Source organism: Pongo abelii, chromosome 9, assembly GCF_028885655.2.
Source record: "Pongo abelii isolate AG06213 chromosome 9, NHGRI_mPonAbe1-v2.0_pri, whole genome shotgun sequence".
Classification (NCBI taxonomy): domain Eukaryota; kingdom Metazoa; phylum Chordata; class Mammalia; order Primates; family Hominidae; genus Pongo; species Pongo abelii.
In genome coordinates, this window is record NC_071994.2 from 68812981 (window position 1) to 68835892 (window position 22912).

General features: G+C 37.8%; 1 protein-coding gene across 21 annotated transcripts in view; it reads left to right on the forward strand.

The window, feature by feature from the left end:
* STK33 (serine/threonine kinase 33) overlaps positions 1–22912 on the forward strand; it is a 224258-nt gene that overhangs the window by 103739 nt on the left and 97607 nt on the right. For 18 of the 21 annotated variants that reach the window (XM_054524735.1, XM_054524731.1, XM_024255223.2 and 15 more), the window contains 4 exons: positions 6427–6806; positions 8211–8324; positions 16655–16768; positions 19513–19617. In XM_054524735.1, coding sequence (XP_054380710.1) covers positions 6588–6806; positions 8211–8324; positions 16655–16768; positions 19513–19617 — 552 coding nt within the window. In that variant the 5' untranslated portion in view covers positions 6427–6587. The remainder of the gene's footprint in view (positions 1–6426; positions 6807–8210; positions 8325–16654; positions 16769–19512; positions 19618–22912) is intronic. The other 3 variants (XM_054524729.1, XM_054524728.1, XM_009246669.3) reach the window with 2 other exon arrangements.

The following is a 22912-nucleotide window of genomic DNA, read 5'->3' on the forward strand; positions in this document are numbered from 1 at the left end:
ATCAATCAGTTAATGACTTTCAATCAATAGTCCTTATTTAATGGACGCCTTTTGCTGGACATAAATGGCAATGTAAATAGGATATGGTTCCTGTCCTGGAGGGGCTCACAGTTCAGAGTAGTTTTTGTTGTTGTTTCTGTTTTATTAAATTAATATTATTTCTGCTAAAACTTGAAGACAGGGATTTCGGAATCTGTTGTTTGTGTTTTGTTGTAGACTGTTTGGAGTTGTCAAGTTTGCAGAGGTCTGGCTATCAGGCGAAAGTTGCCTGGACCCTTCAATTGTGCTTTCAACCCTTGAACGTGATCTTGAGGATCAGAGTTCCTTTCCTCATGTGGAATGAAACATCCAAGTCAGAGTTTTACATCACAGATTTCCTCAGCTAACTACGTAGTTTCCTGGAAAGTTGCTGGCTTTGGACAGCTCCTCTCTCTCGGTACTCTTGAGAATGTTTGACGTAGAGGACAGGCACTCTATGGAATTTTACATTAATATATTTATTAGTGAAAAAGTTTTAATTGGTGCTTGATAGTCAAAGCTAGCAGACTTCCCAGATTTACTATCGAATTCCTGATCTTGATCTTTTGCTTATTGGATTAAGATTCCTGAGTATGAGGAGACTATTTTCTTTTCAGCTTCCTGGATGGAGCACAGCAGAGCCTTCCTGTTTGGATCCTTAGAGCGGTTTTACTTCTTCAAGAATCTATTGGCAACATTGAATTTTTTGTCTGCCTTAGCTGCATGTGGGCCCCCTTGCTCGCTCTTAGACCTATTCTCTGATTTCATGAAGGGGAAGGAGGGATTATTTCCTTTTTCTTACAATATTTTTTCTTCTATTTTTTATCTTTTTCTTTTCTAGGCAGGGCCACTACTTCTCAGCACATCCAGCCTTCTGGCTCATCTCCTCCCTGCATCTCACTACGCCCCTCCCCACCCCAGGGTAAATTCCAATAATGCTGCTCTGTTCCAGATGGAGTTCATGTTGACTGAGGTGAATTTTAGGGCTGTAACTGGTTTGGTCTGATCTGGATCCCCATTATAATATTGAAATCTCTACAGTGGAGGTGAGGAACAGTGCCACTTCCGTTCCTTTAAATGTCTGCTACATCTCAGATGATCGTTGGGAGTGATTCATCTTCATATAATTTTAGGGCTAGAAGGAACCTCAATACGTCCCAGTCTGTGCTTAAATTCCCCCATTGCTTCCCTTCTTCCACCTCATGCTCCAGCCTCTACTCAAACACTTGTAGTCCCTGAGATAGTCTTTCCTTTTATCTTTGACAGCTGTAAATGTCAGGAAGCCCTTTATATTAGATGGAAATTGGCACCCACTGTCTCTTCAAATCACACAGAAGTCTAATCCCCTATGCCTAATCCTCTTATGAAATGTGAAGAGAGCTCTCACATTCCCTTTGAGATATCTCTTCTCCATATGATCCCCTCATTTCTTTGATGACTTTTCCAATATTCCTGCCTGTTTATCTAACTAAATGATTTGTGATTCTGGCTCTTTTCCACAAAATCAACACTCAAAAATTTTCATTGAGTGCCTGTTATGTACAAGGAAGGGCCTGTGCTGGAGAAAGGTCCTTGGCTTCTGGTTGCTTATTTTTTTATTTGTTATTTTTTTTGAGACAGAGTCTCGCTCTGTCACCCAGGCTAGAGTGCAGTGGTGCGATCTCAGCTCACTGCAACCTTTGCCTCCTGAGTTCAAACGATTTTCCAACCTCAGCCTCCTGAGTAGCTGGGACTACAGGAGCATACCACCACGACTGGCTAATTTTTGTATTTTTTGTAGAGATGGGGTTTCACCACGTTGGCCAGGCTGATCTCGAACTCCTGACCGCAAGTGATCGGCCTGCCTCTGCCTCCCAAAGTGTTGGGGTTATAGGCGTGAACCACTGTGCCTGGCCAGCTTCTGGTTGCTTATAATGGAGAGGGAGAAAAGACTGATATCAACAGGGAAGAATCAGGGAGAGGGTTTCCTGGTTTATCCACTGTCTCTCAACTGCAACTTCTGTTCTCGCCTTTTTTTTTTTTTTTTTTTTTGAGGCGGAGTCTAGCTCTGTTGCCAGGCTGGAGTGCAGTGGCATGATCTTGGCTCACTGCAATCTCCGCCTTCTGGGTTCAAGCGATTCTCCTGCCTCAGCCTCCCTAGTAGCTGGGATTACAGGTGCATGCCACCACACCCAGCTAATTTTTGTATTTTTAGTAGAGATAGGGTTTCTCTACTAAAACCCCAGGTTGGTCAGGATGTTGGCCAGGATGGTCTCAATCTGACCTTGTGATCCACCCGCCTCGGCCTCCCAGAGTGCTGGGATTACAGGCGTGAGCCACCGCACCCGGCCTCTGTTCTCAATTTTAACTGTCAGTATAGGGGCCACATTTAAGACTGTCCTTCTGTATTACTGCTTAATCAGTGAGGAGTATCATGCAAATTAAAATAGAAAGGAAAAGTTAATAGCAAACATCAATCAAACATTTTTAAAAATTCTGAAATAATGTGAATTTTAAATATACTGTAAATCCTTTTATAAGACAATACAGACTCATTTTCCTAATCATGCCCTTAATGAAAATAATAAACAACTGCTAGTCTTCCTTAAAATATAGTAATATCATCTAGAAAACTCACTGGGCCCTTCTTTAGGCTTTGTAAATATGTTACTAAAGCAGTCAGTCATTTGGCTTGGTCTGCAGAATGTCAGACAATTCATAAGTTTTTTTTTTTTCCCCCTTTACTTGAATAAAACACATTTTTGACTGAATTGACTATTTAGGTTTCTTGTAGACACAGTCTTAGCAAAGAAAACGAAAAAAATTGCTTTTGGAGAAGAAAATTATAGCTAGTTATATCTTATAAAACCATTCTTGTGTTCATTTTCTTGAGGAGATTGCTGTAAGTGTATCTTCTAGGGCCAATATGTAAGAGACCTTTTTATGATTAAATAAAAGCCCAGAGATTTTCATTATCAGAATTGTTTTATTGACTTGCCTTAGTTCTAAAAATAAAATGAAAACCTTTAGCCAAAGGAAGGCTCATGTGTTAGTTAAATACTGACATAATTTGAACTTATTTTATTTGCTTATATTATGTCCAGTACCTATGTATGTCCAATCTTTGGAGACACAAAGAAACATTATTGTATTAGAAGATTCTTTGGTTTTGTAATACATATTTTTATATCTAAAGTCCTGTTTAAACATAATTCCATGATTCTATAGAAAAAGAGCTATTAATCTTTGTGTTTACATAAGTTTGCAATACTTGATTAATTTTAAGCCTCTAAAATATGAGTGACATCATTTGTCCTGTGAAATAGTAGATTTGTTTTAGTAACAAATCTTTCAGATCAATTCGTAAATGAGAAAGAAATAAATGTGATTAAACATTTGTTCTATCTTGGTTTTTGTTTAAGCTAAAATAATTAGAATTCAGCCAGCCAAAAAAATCTAATTCTTGTCAAGAAATTTTGCATGCAGCTATTCAACCTGTTGTTTTAGAATTGCTGTGGTAAGAAAGTAGAACATTATTTTGGCAAATATAGGGCTTGGTAGACTGGAGAGCAAAAATGAAACTTCTCAGTGAGTAATAGAAAGAAATCCTATGCTTTATGCGTATAGTTACCAAGTACTTCTGAGGCAACTGATAAATTAGAAGACTGGAGCGAGAAAGTACTCAGAAGTCTATGACAATGTCAGTGATATGATAATGACGTATTGAAAAATTGATGAAAATTAAAGGAAATGCTTCTGAACAAAGCTAAGAAAAGAATAGCTGTTTTTAGATCCCCCAAAATTTATCTTAAAATGAAAATTTTAATATTTAAAGATTCCATTGAAAATTTGTGAATATATATATTTGTAAACCTTGAAGGATATGGTAAGTATGCTTTTAGGAGTACTGTTTATCATGAAGGAACTCAGCTGCAGTTAAATAAACCTGTACGTTACAAATACTTCTTACAATTTCTTATAAAAAGTACCATAAAATCAGTATTCTTAATGTATGCAAAAAATGATGTTTTACACATCTGACATAGGACTTCTCTACACCTCAGAGAGAAAGAACTATTTTTCCCAAACAGAAAGCCTATTATTTGCAGATCTACTCCACTGTTCTGAGTCATTGATGGTTATAGGTTTTATATTTAACCTGAAATGCAAAACATTTTCTTCTAGGCCTGAAGTTAAATAATTTTGGAAAGTGATACAGGTACATTCTGAATTTTCTTTGTCTTGCTACATATTCTTGAAAAACCAGGTTAAATGTTTATAAGAGATGTGTGTGTATGTGTGTGTGTGTGTGTGTGTGTGTGTGTGTGTGTGTATTTTGAGTGGCATCAGTTGCATTTGTTTCTTCCTCTGCCTGTCTGGAGGGCACTTTTAATGTGCCAGTCCCCATACTCTCCATTATGAGTTTTAATCACAGTAGAAATTTTTTTCCCACCACTTTGATGAAAGGTCATATTTATTGGGCAGACTTATCTATTCTGTTTAATAATCTTATAATATACTATATACATTACCTGGGGTAAATGTAAGTACAGCATTTAGGATTTTAAAATCTATTTACAAATGAGACTGACCTGTAAATCCCCCTTTTGGGGAATACTACTATGGTCAGATTTTGGTTATTTTAATTGAATAAAATGAACCGGATGGCTTTGCGTGCTCTGAAACCATTTATATGAGAATCGTCTGTTCAATAAAAGTAGGAGAGGACTCTGCTATGAAACTTCCTGGGTGAAATGATAAGTGGCATGAAGAAAAACAAAGCAAGGTAAGGGGAGAGAGGGCATGGGCTTGTTGTTTTAGATGAGGTGGTTAGGAAAGCCTTTCAAATGAGCAGAAGCCACAGTGAAGCGTGGGAGCAGACCGTGTGAATGTTGGAGGGAAGAGCATCCCAGGCAGAGGAAGCAGAAGGGCAAAGCCTTGAGAAGGGAGTATACTTGGCATATTAGAGGAGCAGCAAGAGGCTACTGTATCTGAGAGAGAGGAGATATGAAAGCTGAGAGGTAGTGAAGAGTACGTTTATTTGGGACCTTACAGGCAAAATTCAACAAAATTTCTTTGTCATTTCTGTTTCTTAATCTTGCTCTTTAATTATGTTTTTCTATCTTTTAGATTTGACTGCACACAGTATATTTTTATCCTTTCTCCTCTGATTTTAATAAAGGTTTAAGAGTATAAATTTTCTTTTAAGTGCAGCTTTGCCTGCATTCTGTTAAGCTTAATGACCATAAGTCACATGGCTACCCCTAATCTGAAAGAGAAGCCCGGAAATATAGGATGTTAATGAGCACATATAGGATGTTAATGAGCACATTGCTGTCCCAAAGAAGATCAGGATTCTGTTAGTAAGAAAGAATGAGAGGACAACTTTTAGGTAAACTACTAGCAATATCTTTTATAAAATCCTATGAGCTTGGCAGATTTTCCTGCCAATCACAATAGATGAGGATTTGATAAAAGTCAGCACAGCTTTCTGATTAGAAAACCAGGTATTTCTTTAATGAAATAAATATATTTAATTTCCTATTCTAGTCAAGTTTATTCCAGTTCAAAGGATAACAGTATATTGCATATATCCCCAGCTTTATCAATCTATGACTACAAAATCTACTTTTAAAGACTATCTGAAATGGTATAGCATAAAACCATAATAATGTACTCCCAATTACTTCTGGAAGTTTCTCAAGGTACTCCTTTATATGTACTGCAGAGTGTATTTTTCTTCCTCCTCAACTGAGATCTTTCCAACTTGCCACCATGCAGCTGCCAATGGTCCTAGTTAAGTAAAATGCTGCCATACCTATTTTAGACTCAGGGAAAAATAGCACCCACTCATTTTTATTTTTGCTCAATATAAAAATGAGGATACTTAATGAGGATACTTAAACTTTTAGGATTAGCTAGTTTTCTAAAAATCGAATTATTCACTCCTTTGTAAAGTATGTAATAGGAATTTGCTCTAATAATCAATAGATTAAGGTTTAAAATTTGAAACCATAGTAATGTATGTTTAACACCAATATTTTAAGCCTTTTTAAAAACCACAACCCACATTAAGAGATACATTTCATACTGTGATCAAGTACACACGCACACACACACTATACATATATGTCTGTCCAATTAAAAGTTTCACAGAAATTTCCAAGGAGGTATGCTAAATATTATCGATTCTATTCTACTTTATTTTTAAAAAGTGGTATCAACCCACAAAATGGATTTCATAACCCACTACTGCAGTTTGATAAGATGCTGTTTTAGACCATGCTTTTCACCAGTTTTGTGGTCCTATTTTGTCCTTTTCATGTCTATACAGGATGCTTCTAGTGCTAGTTGCTAGCTTTTCTCTGATTTCCAGGATGGTAATAGGATAAGAATTTCTCTGAATGGTTATTTCTTTTCTTTCTGCAGCTCTCACGTGTGAATATGTGTCTAGTGCATCCTTAACCTAAGGACTTCACCAGTTCGAAATTACAGTTTTCACCATCAACTACCTTATCCTTTTTGGTCTGGTTTTCTTCCTCAAACACTGGAAACATTTTTAAAGTTGCTTTTGTTGCACAGTTAAACAAATGGCTGATAGTGGCTTAGATAAAAAATCCACAAAATGCCCCGACTGTTCATCTGCTCCTCAGAAAGATGTACTTTGTTCCAGCAAAACAAGGGCTCCTCCAGTTTTGGTGGTGGAAATGTCACAGACATCAAGCATTGGTAGTGCAGAATCTTTAATTTCACTGGAGAGAAGAAAAGAAAAAAATATCAACAGAGATATAACCTCTGGGAAAGATTTGGTAAATATCAAAGATTCCACATGTAAGCACAAGTTGACATCCCGTTCCCTAATGGCACTCCTAGCTTCATCCATATCCCATGAGTTCTTGTTAGCTAATTCATTGCCTTCAAAACTATTAAACATTTCTTTCTCACAGAAGAGGTGAGTAAATTTGGTTAGTAACTTGTTATATGATGTTTCAAACCACTGCCCAAATTAATTATTTCTCAGGACACGAGGTAATTAAACACGTTATCCCTACTTCTTTTTTTAATGGTTTATACAGAAATGAATTGGTTTTCAAGTTGAATTAAATCTGAATTTTTGAGTATTTTCTTCAACTGATGGAGAATTAGATTTATGGTTGTGGTTAAGTAAAGGGTGGTTATGGCTTTGTTATTTAAGTTGTGGTTGTCTAGGTGGAATATCAACTATACTTTACAAAATAAGTTTGCATTAGTTACAAATAATCTATGGCTACCCAATTGTACTGATTTCGATGTATTCATCATTTTTTTTTTTTTGAGATGGAGTTTTGCTCTTGTTGCCCAGGCTGGAGTGCAATGGCACGATCTCAGCTCACCGCAACCTCTGCCTCCTAGGTTCAAGTGATTTTCCTAGCTCAGCCTCCTGAGTAGCTGAGATTACAGGCTGCGCCACCATGCCCAGCTAATTTTTTGTATTTTTAGTAGAGAGGGGGTTTCTCCATGTTGGTCAGGCTGGTCTCGAACTCCCGACCTTAGGTGATCCACCCACCTTGGCCTCCCAAAGTGCTGGGATTACAGGCGTGAGCCACCGCGCCCAGCCATATTCATCTTTATATAGAGTAGGCAGTGTGTAAGATTGTGGTTGATACAGCACAACTTTGGAGACAGAGCAATAAGCCCAAGAAAAGTCAGGTTCCCATTCCTCAAAATTTTACCTTCTTCATATGTTCTCCCTTGACTGTTATTTCTGATTTGTATTATCGTATAGTTACTGCCATATGCATGTCTCTGAGTGAGTTGTTACTATGTTATTTTCACTCAAAGCGTATTTTTGAGTGGCCAATAATTTATGTATAAGCTATTTGATATGGTTGTTAAATTGTGAAAGGAGAGTTATTGAGAAAGCTATAAAGTTGCTTTCTTTGATTTCGGAGAATCACTAGGTAAGCTTTGACGAATCTGCTATGCTGGTTACCATGTAGACTTTCCTAGATTCAGGGGATTGGATTGAGCATCTTCTTAAGGTCTCCTTTAGCCTAATGAGCCAATGAATTGCATAGGGCTTAGAATTTGAAAAAGACAGTAAACAATCTTGTGCATAGTAAACATGGCACACGTTAAAGAGTTATCAGATTATCTAAATTAGGATTCTTTGACAACCAAGAATATTAAATCTTAAAGTTGTTTTTTTTTTTTAATTTTTTTTTTGGTCCCAGCCCTCAAGAACCTCAAATGTAGAGAGAAAAGCATCTCAACAACAGTGGGGTCGGGGCAACTTTACAGAAGGAAAAGTTCCTCACATAAGGATTGAGAATGGAGCTGCTATTGAGGTATATAGAAAGCAAATGAAGCTACTGTGAACTTTCAGGTTTCTTCTAAGTCAATGGTTAATGGAAAAAATGATTTAAAAATAAATCTCTAAGGAAAGGAAGTAAAGAAAAAAGGAAATGTACCATTTTCAAGTATGTTAACATTTTTACTAAAGAAAATACAGATTAATTATTTTCTGTTTATGGAGGACCAAGTGGATTTTAATTAAAGTGGAGAACATTTTCATTAGATAAAATGAGGATAGTTTCATCTTCAGGTCTTGGCCGTTGCTGAAAGCAATAGTGGAGTCTTTGTTTAGACCTTTTCATGATGCAGAGATGGACCAGATGATTTTAGTTTGGCTGTTCACTTCCTTGATAGTGAGGCCAGAAACTCCCTCATGAGCTCCTCCATCTTTTCCATCCTGCGATTGGATAAATACCAATATTATTTTTCCAGGATTCAAATTATTATATAAAATATGAATTAAATATTAGAACAATAAAAAATTAAAATGTGTGTTTTTAACATTAAAGAAACTGCAATAAGAACAACCACAACAAGAAGAAAATTGTGTTAATTTTACCATTTAAATTGCTTTGGGGCACCACAAATTGCACCCATGTAAGATGGTATACTTAATAAATGTATATGTTCTGATTGCTCAGCTGACTGACCGCTCTTCATCTCTCTCCCTCTCCTTGGGCCTCCCTAGTCCCTGATACACAAAAATATTGAAAGTAGGCCAATTAATAATCCTACAATGGTTCAAGTGAAAAGGAGAGTTGCATGTCTTTCACTTTAAATCAAAAGCTAGAAATGATCAAGCCTGATGTCAAAACTTGTTTTAAAAGATATTTGGCAACTTACTTGAAGTGATTAGAAAAGCTGCCTGGCCTGAAAAACTCTGACACACACACAGATTTACCAAATTTTAAATTTAGTCTTGGGCCAGGCATGATGGCTCATGCCTGTAATCTCAGCATTTTGAAAGGCTGAGGAAGGAGGATCACTTGAGGCCAAGAGTTTGAGACCAGACTGGGCAGCATAGCAAAACTCCTTCTCTATAAAATTTTTTAAAAAATTAGCAGGGTATAGAGGCGTGCGGCTGTAGTCCTGGCTACTGTGGGGGTGCTGAGATGTGAGTATCACTTGAGCCCAGAAGTTTGAGGCTGCAGTGAGCTATGATCATACCATTGCATTCTAGCCTGGGCGACAGAGTGAGACCTTGTCTGCAAAAACAATAAAATAAATAAATAATAAATTTACTCTTAAGAGCTTTTATAAAAGCAAAATGTGTTCATTGTGAAAAATTAGGCAAATATAAGTGTGGAGAAAATAAAAATTATCAACCAGATATAACCAATTTAAAAATTATTACCTTCACTTTTTCTATGCATGTACTAGTTTTATTTTATTTTTCTTTAACATTTTTCCTGTTTTAAATTAGGGGATATTTCAAATATATATACATATTTTAAAGAAGTAACTTTAACTTGGTATAGATGAAGTTGAAGCTTTTATTCCTCTATAAAATACGCCCATTTTAAATATTTTAAACATTTCAGAAGAGTATAAAGAAGGAAATTACAAGCATCCACAATTCTATTACCCTTACATAACTACTTTTAATATTTAGATGAACATTTTCACAGATATCCATGTAAGCACCTCCTCATACACACATTATCATAATGAAATCATATCTTGTATGCTTTTCACACTGTACACTATGTCATGGACTTCTTCTGTGTCAGTAAAAATAGATCTACATTATCATTTTAATAACATCCTTACACAATTATTAGAAATAAGAAACTGTTTTCTCCTTCATCACTATGTGTTAATATCAAAGCAGTTAGTTGAAGAAAGTGATTGGTTTATAAAAAACTAGTTGGCCATTTCTCATTTTAGAATTCCTATTTAAACAGTATTGAATCCTGTCTTCAAATTGTGGTTCTATTTAGAAAGAAAATGAAAGTTTAACTTTTAGAGAACAAGAAAAATTGGGGAAATGGTTATGAAGAGATTATTTTGTAAATGAGAAAAGGGTAAATGACCATTTTAGTTGAGATTTAACTCACTTTACAAAATATAGGCAGACTTCATCATATCATGCTTTGATTTATTGCACTCTGCAGATCTGGCGTTTTTTCCAAATTTGAAGTTTTGGCAACTGTGTCAAGCAAGTCTGTTGGTGCCATTTTTCCAACAGCATGTGCTCATTTTGTGCCTTTGTGTCACATTTTGGTAATTCTCACAGTATTTCAAACTTTTTCTTCATTATTATATCTGTTGTGATCTGTGATCAGTGATTTTTGATGTTACTATTGTACTTGTTTGGGGTTGTCACAAATTGCACCCATATAAGATGGCAATAAGTGTTGTGTGCATTCTGATTGCTCCAGTGACTGACCATTCTTCCATCTCTCTCCCTTTCCTTGGCCCTTCCTAGTCCCTGAGAGACAATATTAAAATTACGACAATTAATAACCCTGCAGTGTTTTAAGTGAAAGGAAGAGTCACATGTCTTTCACTTTAAATCAAAAGCCAGAAATGATTAAGCCTAATGAGGAGGGCATGTTGAAAACCAAGATAGGCTGAAAGCTAGGCCTCTTGCACCATTTAACCAAGTTTTTAATGCAAAAGAAAAGTTGTTGAATGAAATTAAAAGTGCTATTCCAGTGAACACATGAATGATAAGCACAACAGCCTTATTGCTGATGTGGAGAAATTTTGATTTTGGAAAAGATCAAACCAAGCACAACATTCCTTAAGCCAAAGCCTAATCCAGAGCAAGGCCCTGTTTTCAGTTTTGTGAAGGGGAGAGAAGTGAGAATGTTGTAGGAGAAAAGCTTGAAGCTAGCACAGATTGGTTCAGGAGGTTTAAGGAAAGTAGCTGTCTCTATAACATAAAAGGTGGAAGCAGCAAGTGCTGATGTAGAAGCTGCAGCAAGTTATCCAGAAGATCTACCTAAGACCATTGATAGAAGATGGCTACACTAAACAACAGATTTAAGCCTTAGAAGATGCTAACTAATCCTTTCATAGCTAGAGAGGAGTAATCAATGCTTGGCTTGATAGCCCCAAAGGGTAGGCTGACTCTCCTGTTAGTGGCTAATGAAGCTGGTGACTTTAAGTTGAAGCCAGTGCTCATTTACCGTTTTGAAATTCCTAGGGCCTTAAGAATTTATGCTAAATTTACTCTGCCTGTGCTCATTAAATAAAACAACAAAGCTGAATGATAGCACCTTTGCTTACTGCATGGTTTACTGAAATTTTAAGCCCACATTTGAGACCTACTGCTCAGAAAAAAGTCTTCTTTCCAAGTATTACTGCTCATCGACAATGCACCTGGTCACCCAAGAGCTCTAATGGAGATGTACAAGATGAATGTTGTTTTCATGCCTGCTAACACAACATTCATTCTGTAGCCCATGGATCAAAGAGTGATTTCTGTTTTGTAGCCTTATTATTTAAGAGATAAATTTCATAAGGCTATATCTGCCGCAGATAGTGATTCCTCTGATGGATCTGGGCAGATTAAGTTGAAAACCTTTTGGAAAGGATTCATCATTCTAGATGCCATTAAGAACATTTGTGATTCATGAGAGAAGGTCAGAATATCAACATTAATGGAGTCTGGTAAATGTTGATTCCCACCCTCATGGAAGACTTTGAAGGGTTCAAGTCTTAAGTGGATAAAGTAACTATAGATATAATGGAAACAGCAAGAGAACTAGAAGTGGAGCCTGAAGATGGGACTGACTTTTTGCAATCTCATGATAAAACATGAATGAATGAAGAATTGCTTCTTATGGATGAGCAAAGAAAGTGATTTCTTGAGATGGAATATACTCCTAGTGAAGATGCTGTGAACATTTTTGAAATGACAACAAAATTTAGAATATTACATAAACTTAGTTGATAAAGCAGTGGCAGGGTTTGAGAGGACTAACTTCAGTTTTGAAAGTTCTGCTGTGAGTAAAATGCTATCAAACAGCATCACATGCTACAGAGAAATATTCTATGAAAGGAAGAGTCAATTGATGCACCAAACTCCATGGTTGTCTTATTTTTAGAAATTGCCACAGCCACTCCAGTCTTCAACCACCACTACCCTAATCAGTCATCAGTCATCTATGTGGAGGCAGGACCCTCCACCAGCAAAAAGATTACAATTGCATTGTTATGTTTGTTCGCATTTTTTTTGGCAATACAGCATTTTAAAATTTTGTGTACATTTTAAGACACAATGCTATTGAAGTTAATAGATTATAATATAGTGTAAACATAACTTTTATATGCGTTATTGCAATTTTTGCTTTATGGTGGTGGTCTGGAACTGAATACACAATATCTCTGAGGTATCTCTGTATATAGTTGAGAGTTGCATATAAATATAAGAATAAAATTATGTTTTGTACTATTTTATAATTAAGTTTTCTGACTTTAATTCTATTATGTGCTATTAAGTGGTATCAAGGAAGAGAGAGGAGCTAGGTTTTTTTAAGAGATACAAAAGAAACAGCTCCTTTAGGAGCTTTTAGACCATCTTGGAAGAAAAAAAAATAAGCCAAAAGGTTTGTAAACAAAAAAGCAATAATATTGTTTGAGGACCAATGCATACGTGGTGAAAGGAGTAAAAATAACAGAACAGACACAATTGTGTTAAACAAGGAAGCCCTTCATGAAGGAGGTGAGTAATTAGTTGGGCGTTGAATTTTCTGTTACTAAAGAAAGGAATGTAAGCATTAGAAAATATGAAGACAAGCCTCTAATTTACCTGTTGCGTGGTGATATGGTTTGGTTTTGTGTCCCCACCCACATCTCATCTTGTAGCTCCCATAATTCCCATGTGTTGTGGGAGGGACCCTATGGGAGATGATTGAATCATGGGGGCAGGTTTTTCTCATGTTCTCATGGTAGTAACTGGATCTCATAGGATCTGATGGTTTTAAAAATGGGAGTTTCTCTGCACAAACTCTCTCTTTGCCTGCTTCCATCCATGTGAGACGTGACTTGCTCCTCCTTGCCTTCTGCCATGATTGTGAGGCCTCCCCAGCCATGTGGAACTGTAAGTCCAATGAACCTCTTTATTTTGTAAATTGCCCAGTCTCAGGTATGTTTTTATCAGCAGTGTGAAAATGGACTAATACAGTAAATTGGTACCAGGAGTGGGGTGCTGCCAAAAAGATACCCACAAATGTAGAAGTGACTTTTTTTTTTGAGATGGAGTCTTGCTTTGTCACCAGGCTGGAGTGCAGTGATGTGATCTCAGCTCACTGCAACCTTCACCTCCTGGGTTCAAGCGATTCGCATGCCTCAGCCTCCCAAGTAGCTGGGATTATAGGCACAGGCCACCACACCCAGCTAATTTTTGTATTTTTAGTAGAGATGGGGTTTCACCATGTTGGCCAGGATGGTCTCAATCTCCTGACCTCATAATCTGCCTGCCTCGGCCTCCCAAAATACTGGGATTACAGGCATGAGCCACCGCATCTGGCTGGAAGTGACTTTGGAACTGGGTTATAGACAGAGGTTGGAACAGTTTGGAAGGCTTAGAACAAGACAGGAAAATGTGGGAGAGTTTGGATCTCCCTAGAGACTTGTCGAATGTCTTTGAACAAAATGCTGATAATGATATGGATGATGAAATTCAGGCTGAGGTGCTTTCAGATGGAGATGAGGAACTTGTTGGGAACTGGAGCAAAGGTGACTCTTGTTATGTTTTACTAAAGCGACTGGCAGCATTTTGCCCCTGCCTTAGAGATCTGTGAAACTTTAAACTTGAGAGAGATGATTTAGGGTATCTGGTGGAAGAAATTTCTAAGCAGCAAAGCATTCAAGAGGTAACTTGAGTGCTGTTAAAGGCATTCAGTTTTATAAGGGAAGCAGAGCATAAAAATTGGGAAAATTTGCAGCCTGACAATGCAATAGAAAAGAAAATCCCATTTTCTGAGGAGAAATTCAAGCTGGCGGCAGAAATTTGCATAAGCAACCAGGAGGCAAATGTTAATCCCCAAGACAATGAGAAAAATGTCTCCAAGGCATGTCAGAGGTCTTCACAACAGCCCCTCCCATTACCCAGAGTACTAGGAGGGAAAAATGGTTTCGTGGGCTGGGCCCAGGATTCTCATGCTGTGTGCAGTCTAGAGACTTGGTGCCCTGCATCCTAGCCACTCCAGCCATGGCTGAAAGGGCCCAACATAGAGCTTGGGCCATGGCCTCAGAGGGTGCAAGCCTCAAGCCTTGGCTGCTTTCATGTGATGTTGAGTGTGCGAGTACACAGAAGTGAAGAATTAGGGTTTGGGAACCTCTGCCTAGATTTCTGAAGATACATGGAAACGCCTGGATGTGCAGGCAGTAGTTTGCTGCAGGGGCAGGATCCTCAGGGAGAACCTCTTCTAGGGCAGTGCAGAAGGGAAATATGGGGCGGGAGCCCCCACACAGAGTCCCTACTAGGGCACTGCCTAGTGGAACTGTGAGAAGAGGGCCACCATTCTCCAGACCCTAGAACAGTAGATCCACCGACAGCTTGCACCATGCACCTGGAAAGGCCACAGACGCTCAATGTCAGCCTGTGAAAGCAGCCAGGAGGGAGGCTGTACCTTGCAAAGCTACAGGGGCAGAGCTGCCCAAGACTGTGGGAACCTACCTCTTGCATCAATGTGACCTGGATGTGAGACATGGAGTCAAAGGAGATCATTTTGGAGCTTTAAGATTTGACTGCCCCACTGGATTTTGGACTTGCATTGGGCCTGTACCCTTTTTGTTTTGGCCAATTTCTCCCATTTGTAATGGCTATATTTACCCAATGCCTATACCCCCATTGTATCTAGGAAGTAACTAACTTGCTTTTGATTTTACAGGCTCATAGGCAGAAGGGACTTACCTTGTCTCAGATGTGGACTTTTGAGTTAATGCTGAAATGAGTTGAGACTTTAGGGGACTGTTGGCAAGGCATGATTGGTTTTGAAATGTGAACATATGAGATTTGGGAAGGGCCAGAGTTGGAATGATATGGTTTGGCTCTATGTCCCCACCCAAATTTCATCTTGTAGCTCCCATAATTCCCATGTGCCATGGGAGGGAACCAGTGGGAGATGATTGAATCACAGGGGTGGGTCTTTTCCATGTTGTTCTCGTGATAGTGAATGGGTCTCATGAGATCTGATGGTTTTAAAAACGGGAGTTTCTGTGTACAAGCCCTCTCTTTGCCTGCTTCCATCCATGTAAGATGTGACATGCTCCTCCTTGCCTTCTTCCATGATTGTGAAGCTTCCCCAGTCATGTGGAACTGTAAGTCCAATAAACCTCTTTCTTTTGTAAATTGCCCAGCCTCAGGTATGTCTTTATCAGCAGCGTGAAAACGGACTAATACACATGGTGAATGTGAAAATGATCACACAGAGACAGAGAGAGAGAGTGGCATTTCGAGAGTGGCATTTCTATGGAAGGCTTTGGCTAGCTGACCCAACCAGGACATTACCTAGTGGCATTAGTTCAGCTGCTCTCCCGTGTTCTGGTTCCTATGCACGATGGGTCCAGAAACTCTTGTTAATTCCCTGGAGTTGATTTGGATCAGGGAGACTGACTCCCCCAAAACCAAATTGACAAGAAATGAAAGTGTAAATGAGTTAGCTGTTTATTATTTACAATGCAAACCAAAATGGTGATATTGGCAAAACCAATGTATTCTTTCTTTGTAAGCAGAAGTTAAATGATAAGAGGATGGATTCTTGGTTTGGATGATGGTTTTATGGGTAGTGGTTATTTTTTTCTCAGTGCTGATCTGTGTTGAAATTTTTGTCACATATTGCTTTTTTTTAAAGCAAAAGGAATAAAACAAAAGTGATTTTTAATAAGATAAAGGAAAAGCATTAGTTGTTAAATGAAGAAACATTTGTTCAGTAGTTACTATGTGTTGATTTTCTAGTATAGCTCTCAGAAATTTGGGATGTTTTGGGGTGAGAGTATTTTATATCTACACACACTTATGTGTGTGTGTATATATATATAAATCATTTCTCCTTTTTCTTATGAAGATATTTCATTAATATAGTCTGAAAGAGATTCATTTTTATACTTTTGAGTTTTTCCACATTTCACCATTAGGATTTTTATGATTTTCCTCCAAAGGACACTTAATAAAATTCATCAACGCTTATTTTTGGTTAATTAAGATGTGTTTATTAATATTGAAGCAAATATGTAGTGTCTTCTATTTGATTTTAACTTGGAGCAGAATCTCTTTTCCCTTGGGTGAGTATCTGTCAGTATTATATGTTCATTTTTAATAGCTGATGAATGGCATAGAGAGACAAAGAACTCTTTTTTTTTTCTCCAGGAAATCTATACCTTTGGAAGAATATTGGGAAAAGGGAGCTTTGGAATGGTCATTGAAGCGACGGACAGGGAAACAGAAACGAAGTGGGCAATTAAAAAAGTGAACAAAGAAAAGGTAAGGCTCATTAGCAGCATCCTACTGAGGGCACAGTGTTAGTGCAGGGTGGGTGTGGACAGTACAGCTTTTCACACTAACACAAGCTGCCTCTCACCCCGAGGTCCCAGGCCTGGGCTGATCCCCTGGAGAAGCGTGGCATTTCTCTAGCCTCCTGGAAAGGGACTAGTTTCTGAACTCAAGTAGGCAAGTGCTGCCTGGAAAAAACAAATGGAAGGAATAACATAACCAATATAACAAAAAATAGGTAAATTTTACCAGAGTATGCTGAAGATAAGGGCTGGTTCTCAGTGTTCTGTAGTCGTAGGGCTGTGGGCTAGAGATATCTTAGCTAGAAGTGCAGATACTCTCTCCTGATGTTGTTTTGATATACTTTTCTCCTATCCTTTCGTTTCATTTCCTCACTGTTCGCTAATTCTGTTTATTCATCCTGCCTGCTCTTTCACGTTGAACCACTTTTTGCTTCAACTATCTACTGCTATACTGTTTTATCTGCTGCACTCCTCACTAGATTTCCTCTTGAATTGTGGAATGACTGAGCTTCTCTTGACGATAAAATCTAAGACCTCAGACTTTACACCTGATCATTTCATCAACCTTTTTCATTTCTGTGCCTGGGAAAAACCAAACAACATTATGGTGTTTTCCCCTAGGATTTGTGATGATAAATACCACATTTAAAAAACAACATGGTAGGTTTCATGTATTATTTAAAACAAACTGTAGCAAATTACATACCATTTGTCCCTAATGTTTAGTAAGGTAACATATCAATCTTAATAAAGGGATTAAGAGCCTTTCTAGAAATCTTTAGAATTCTTTAGAACTATAGGTAGCATCCTAAGTGCTACCTAAGATGTTATTTCCTTTGCTCCTTTGGTGTTAGGTAGGGCTAGGGGTTCAGTTTTTGGGTTATATAACTATCATACCTACTTGCAACTTTAGGAATTAATAATCTTTCGTATTTATATTGATGTTGAGAGTTTTTAAGACCATAAGATAGTAAGATAAAACTATATTGTCAGTATATGAAGTGAATAGTGTAATATTGTGTTATATTCAGGCCAAGCCATTTGGGAAGGAGTGAGAAACAGAATTGAGATGGATATTAGGAGAAATTGGGGTAACTTTCCATATCTAGTCTAGACAAAAATTCACTCCTCACAGTCACTATTTCTCTTGATCCTTTAGGTTGAGGGTCCCCAACCCCCAGGTCTTGGACCAGTACCTGTCCGTGGCCTGTTAGGAACCAGGCTGCACACCAGGAGATGAGCAGCAGGCGAGTGAGCATCACCACCTGATCTCTGCCTTCTGTCAGATCAGCAACGGCATTAGATTCTCATAGGAGTGCAAACTCTACTGTGAACTGTATATGTGAGGGATCTATGCTGCATGCTCCTTATGAGAATCCAACTAATGCCTGATGATCTGAGGTAGAACAGTTTTACTCTGAAACCATGCCCTCTCCTGGAACCCTGGTTCATGGAAAAATTGTCTTCCATTAAATTGGTCCCTGGTACTAAAAAGGTCGGGGACTGCTGCTCTAGGTTAACCTTTAAATGTGACTTAATCCTTGGGTGGGGCATAGTATGATGGGCAGCATCCCACCCAGTCCTGAGATGCTAAAGGTTGAGGAGCAAAGGTAATTGGAAGCTGGAATGACACTAGGTAAAATTTTAATTAGGCAAAATTTGCCTTATGACTAATCCATTTCCACTCCCTTAAGAACCATTATGTACTCTCCTGAATCAGGTGGACGGGAGGTGGAGGCATAGGACCTTTTTTATCCCTTGCAGGGAGATTTTTTATTAGAAATAAAACCCATAAATGAGGACAATGCTTCTCCTCAAATAATGACAATTTCAAGATCAATAGGGGTGATGATTTGGCAGGGCGGTGATGGTGAGGGTGGAGAAAGCCCTTCTAGAATTTCTGAGATAGAGGACATTGTAGATTATCAATTACCTACACCCAAATGAAGTCCTTGTGCTCCTTGGAGTGTTACTGACTTTACCTTTTGCTATCTGCATGGTGAGTGTTAGATGTTAGGAGACATCTAACATCTGAAGGCAAGATCTCTCTCTGTCTCTGTCTCTGTCTCTGTCTCTCTTTGTCTCTCTCTCTCTCTCTCTCTTTCCATCTCTCTCTCTGTTTCTCCCTCGGTTAACCAGGCAGGCCAGGAAATAACACAGTGCAGAGCCGAGTGTAGAATCTCATTGCCTATTATTTTTTCATCTATCTATCTATCTATCTGTCATCTATCTATAATCAAATCAAAACAAGACAACAGCAAAACAAAGAAAAACGTTTTGTTTTTTTCTTCCCCAACTTATGTCCTTGGAAGTAGATTTTGTTTTTATTATGCTAACATCAAGGGATCAACATATTTTTAAAGGAAATATCAAAAAGCATATTAAAAGTTGGAGTAATTTTCATAGTTTTGTGAGGGGACAGATACCATGTTGTAGCTAAGTTATAGAAGCAATTCAAGAAACAGATGTGGCTTGAAGCCAAATTATATGTAACTTAAAAATGGACAAAGGAAAGAAGGAGCATAATTTAATCTGATCACGGGAATAAATGGCATGATATCATTTGAAAAAGAAACATCTCAAAAAATGTTTGAATTCACTTCAAATATGAAGTTACGGGAAAAAAAGTAGGAAAACATAAAATAACTTTTCTATCGAGGAATGTAGGAGTGATTTTCATTATGTGAAATCTGTGTTTCTTCATTGATTAAGGCTGGAAGCTCTGCTGTGAAGTTACTTGAACGAGAAGTGAACATTCTGAAAAGTGTAAAACATGAACACATCATACATCTGGAACAAGTATTTGAAACGCCAAAGGTAAACCTCTATTAGGTGCTGCATTTTGAAAGTTGTTATTATTACAAAATGAATATCATTCCATTCTGAAGTAATCCCTTTGGGGCACAGTTGCTCATGTCCTTGGCATGAGTCTGTCACTGGAGATTGATGAGAACATTCTGGAGGAGTTTTATTATTGATTGTATAATTAGATGTCTGATGATTAGATTGATGTCTTCAGTAATATGTTCTGGGTGGCATGTTGAAAACAAATGTTTAAAATTACAACAACTTCATACACAACCAAATGGTGATTAGAACTTTCTTAGAGGTGCCTTTCCTTTTGCTTTGATCCTTAGTTTCTCCATTAAAGTTTATTGGAATATTTTCATAATTTTGCAAAGTTAACTACATAATCAAATTGGTGTGGGTATATTTTTCACTGCAGTTTGTCGGAGATATTTTTTCATCTATGTCTTACTGATGTGTTTTATCTTCATATTTCCCTAGATGCTATCATTCTTCTCTTTACCTGTAATTTTTATTTAGAGTTGTTCAGAAGCCTGGATTATTTGCCATTCTGCCTCCAGATTGTTTAATGCTTGTGGGCTTGGGTGTTTTCTCTTAGAAGAGTAATAATGTACGGATTAGGCATATGGACTGTGGAATCATATTGCCTGTGCATTTGAATCCTGGCTCTACCACTTCTTAGTTATCCATGAGACCATGGACAAGTTATTCAGCTTGCCCATATCGCAGTTTCCTCTTCTGTAAAATGGGCTTGATAACAGTGTTGACCTCACTTCGTTGCTGTTGAAGGATTAAATGAGACAATCGATATAAAGTATCTGTCTCATTAAATGGTACCTATTGTTCTTTGTCTCCTAGGCCAGTCTCTAAGATAGTAATAGTCAATTTGGGTTGGCCTTATGCTTGATTCATTAGGGGTGCTTGATAACTATTAAAGACCACAGTTATCCTTTATGAGAGCAGTGTATGACAATGATGCCCAAAGTCTCTGCCCTTTTCAGTCTTAGACTTGTGATTTCTTTTATCCCTACATCTTCTTAGAATGGTTTTGTTCATTATCATCAGCTTTAAGCCATTTGATTATAATGTGCCTTGATACCATTTTCTTCATGGTTTTTTTTTTGTGTTCGGGGTTCATGGACCTGTGAGTTTATGGTTTTCATCAAATTTAGGAAATTGGGGGCTATTTTTCCTCACATTTGTATTTGCCTTCCCCTCACCCCACTTTGTGGTCTCCAAGTTAGATTGCTTGATATTGTCCACAGTTCGGTGATGCTCTGTTCATTTTTTAAATCTTTTTTTATCTCCTTGTTTCATTTTGTATAGTTTCTGTTGTTGTCTTCAAATTCAGTAATCTCTCTGTGTAGTATTGTATGTGTTGTTAATCTCTTCCAGTGGAAATTTGATTTAAAAAATATATATATATATATTCCATGTGTCTACTTAACATGTTCAGTCTTCTTGAATAGAGTTATAATAACTGCTTTAATGTCCTTTTCTACTGATTTTATCATGGGTGTCATTTCTAGGTCAGTTTCAATTTATTGTTTTTTCCCCCCTTCATTATGGGTTCTATTTTCCTGCTGCTTTATGTGCCTGTTAATTTTTGGCCAGATGCCAGATGTTGTGAATTTTACCTTGTTGGATGCTAGATATTTTAATATTCTAATGATTATTCTTAAGCTTTATTCTAGGATATAGGTAAGTCACTTGGAAACAGTTTGATACTTTTTGAAGCTTGCTTTAAGCTTTGTTAGGTGGCACCAAAGCAACCTTTAGGACTAATTTTTTCCTGTTACTGAGGGGCTCTCCCCAGTGCTCCATGAATTACGAGGTTTACCTCCGGCTCATGGGAACACAACTGTTTCTGGCTGTGTGTAAGCTCCAGTGATTGTTCCCTCTGCCCCTTTTGCATATTGTCCCCCCCAGCTTTGGGTAGTTTCCTCATACACATGTGTTGATTCATACTCTCCTGAAGAATTGAGGGGGTCCTCTGCAAATCTCTGGAGATTTCTCTCTCTACAGCATTCTCCTCTTTGATGCTCTGTCCTGTGAACTTTAGTTGTCTTGGCCTTCCTGGGCTTCCAGCTCCATGCCCTCTACTCATGGAGACTGCTAGGCTCTGCTTGGATTCCCTCTCCCTCTTCTGTGGTCTGGAAACTCCCTAGACAGCAAGCTAGAATAATCGTGGGGACTGCCTCATGTATTTCCTCTCTCTCAGGAATAACTACCCTATGCTGGCTGATGTTTAATGTCTAAAAATTATTGTTTTATATATTTTGCCCCGTTCTTAAGCTGTTTCAGGTGGGAAGATAAGTCTGGTCTTTGTTGCTCCATTATGGGCACAAGCAGGAGTCTAAGTCTAGAGTAAGTTTGAAGGCAGAGGAAACCATCATCTGTGATTTTTCCAATGTATTGCTTTCCCTTAATTCATGTAGGTCAGGTCTGACCCCCTCTGCCTCATAAATACGCACAAGCATGTAGACTTTCTATTGAAGCCATCTTAAGTATTAATAGAAATTGCCACCTGATTGGTTGTGTCGTGGTACTGATCATCCAGTCTGACTATGCTATGGTTTCTTGTGAGTCTAAATGTTCTCCAGGTCTACATAATTGTTTCTAATAATTATAAAACAGTTATAACTTATATAACTTTGACCAACTTATATATTTAAAATTGACCAATTTATATTTCAAGTACTGCTAATCCAACCTTTTCTTCCAAATAGTTCACTTATCATTTTATGTACCAGTGAACTGTACAGTCCTGTCAATGGAAAAAATATGGTCCAGTGCAAAGGCTTATTTATGTGTTAGATTTTGCAGTTACTTTTGAAATTCTAAAACTGCCTGAGATTCAGTGAATCTGAATTGCACTATAGGAAGAAAGGATGTTAACCTTCGCTGCCTGTTTTCATACTTACTGATTGAACACAGAAGTTGCACTAACAGTGCTTATAAGAACAAAATCAGACCTCAAGATCTTAAAAACAACAAAAATCTAGCAGCATAGGTTATAATGGAGACATAAAGGGTACCCTGTGTTTGAATAGAAATATGTATGAAAAAGACTTGCTTTTTAGTTGACTGTGAATCTTTTTTGACTCAATAGATGACTTGGCTGTTGGAATACCTAAAGTGATCTTAATATGCCCCCACATGAACAGCAAATATGGAAGAGGCATTTCAGCTATGACTTCTTACCACTCACACCCAATTAGTCACTAAGTCCCACTGTTTCTTTCTTGTTGGTATTTTTAAATCTTTTCATTTCCCTCCCTCTTGTCTCGATTCTATGCCTCAC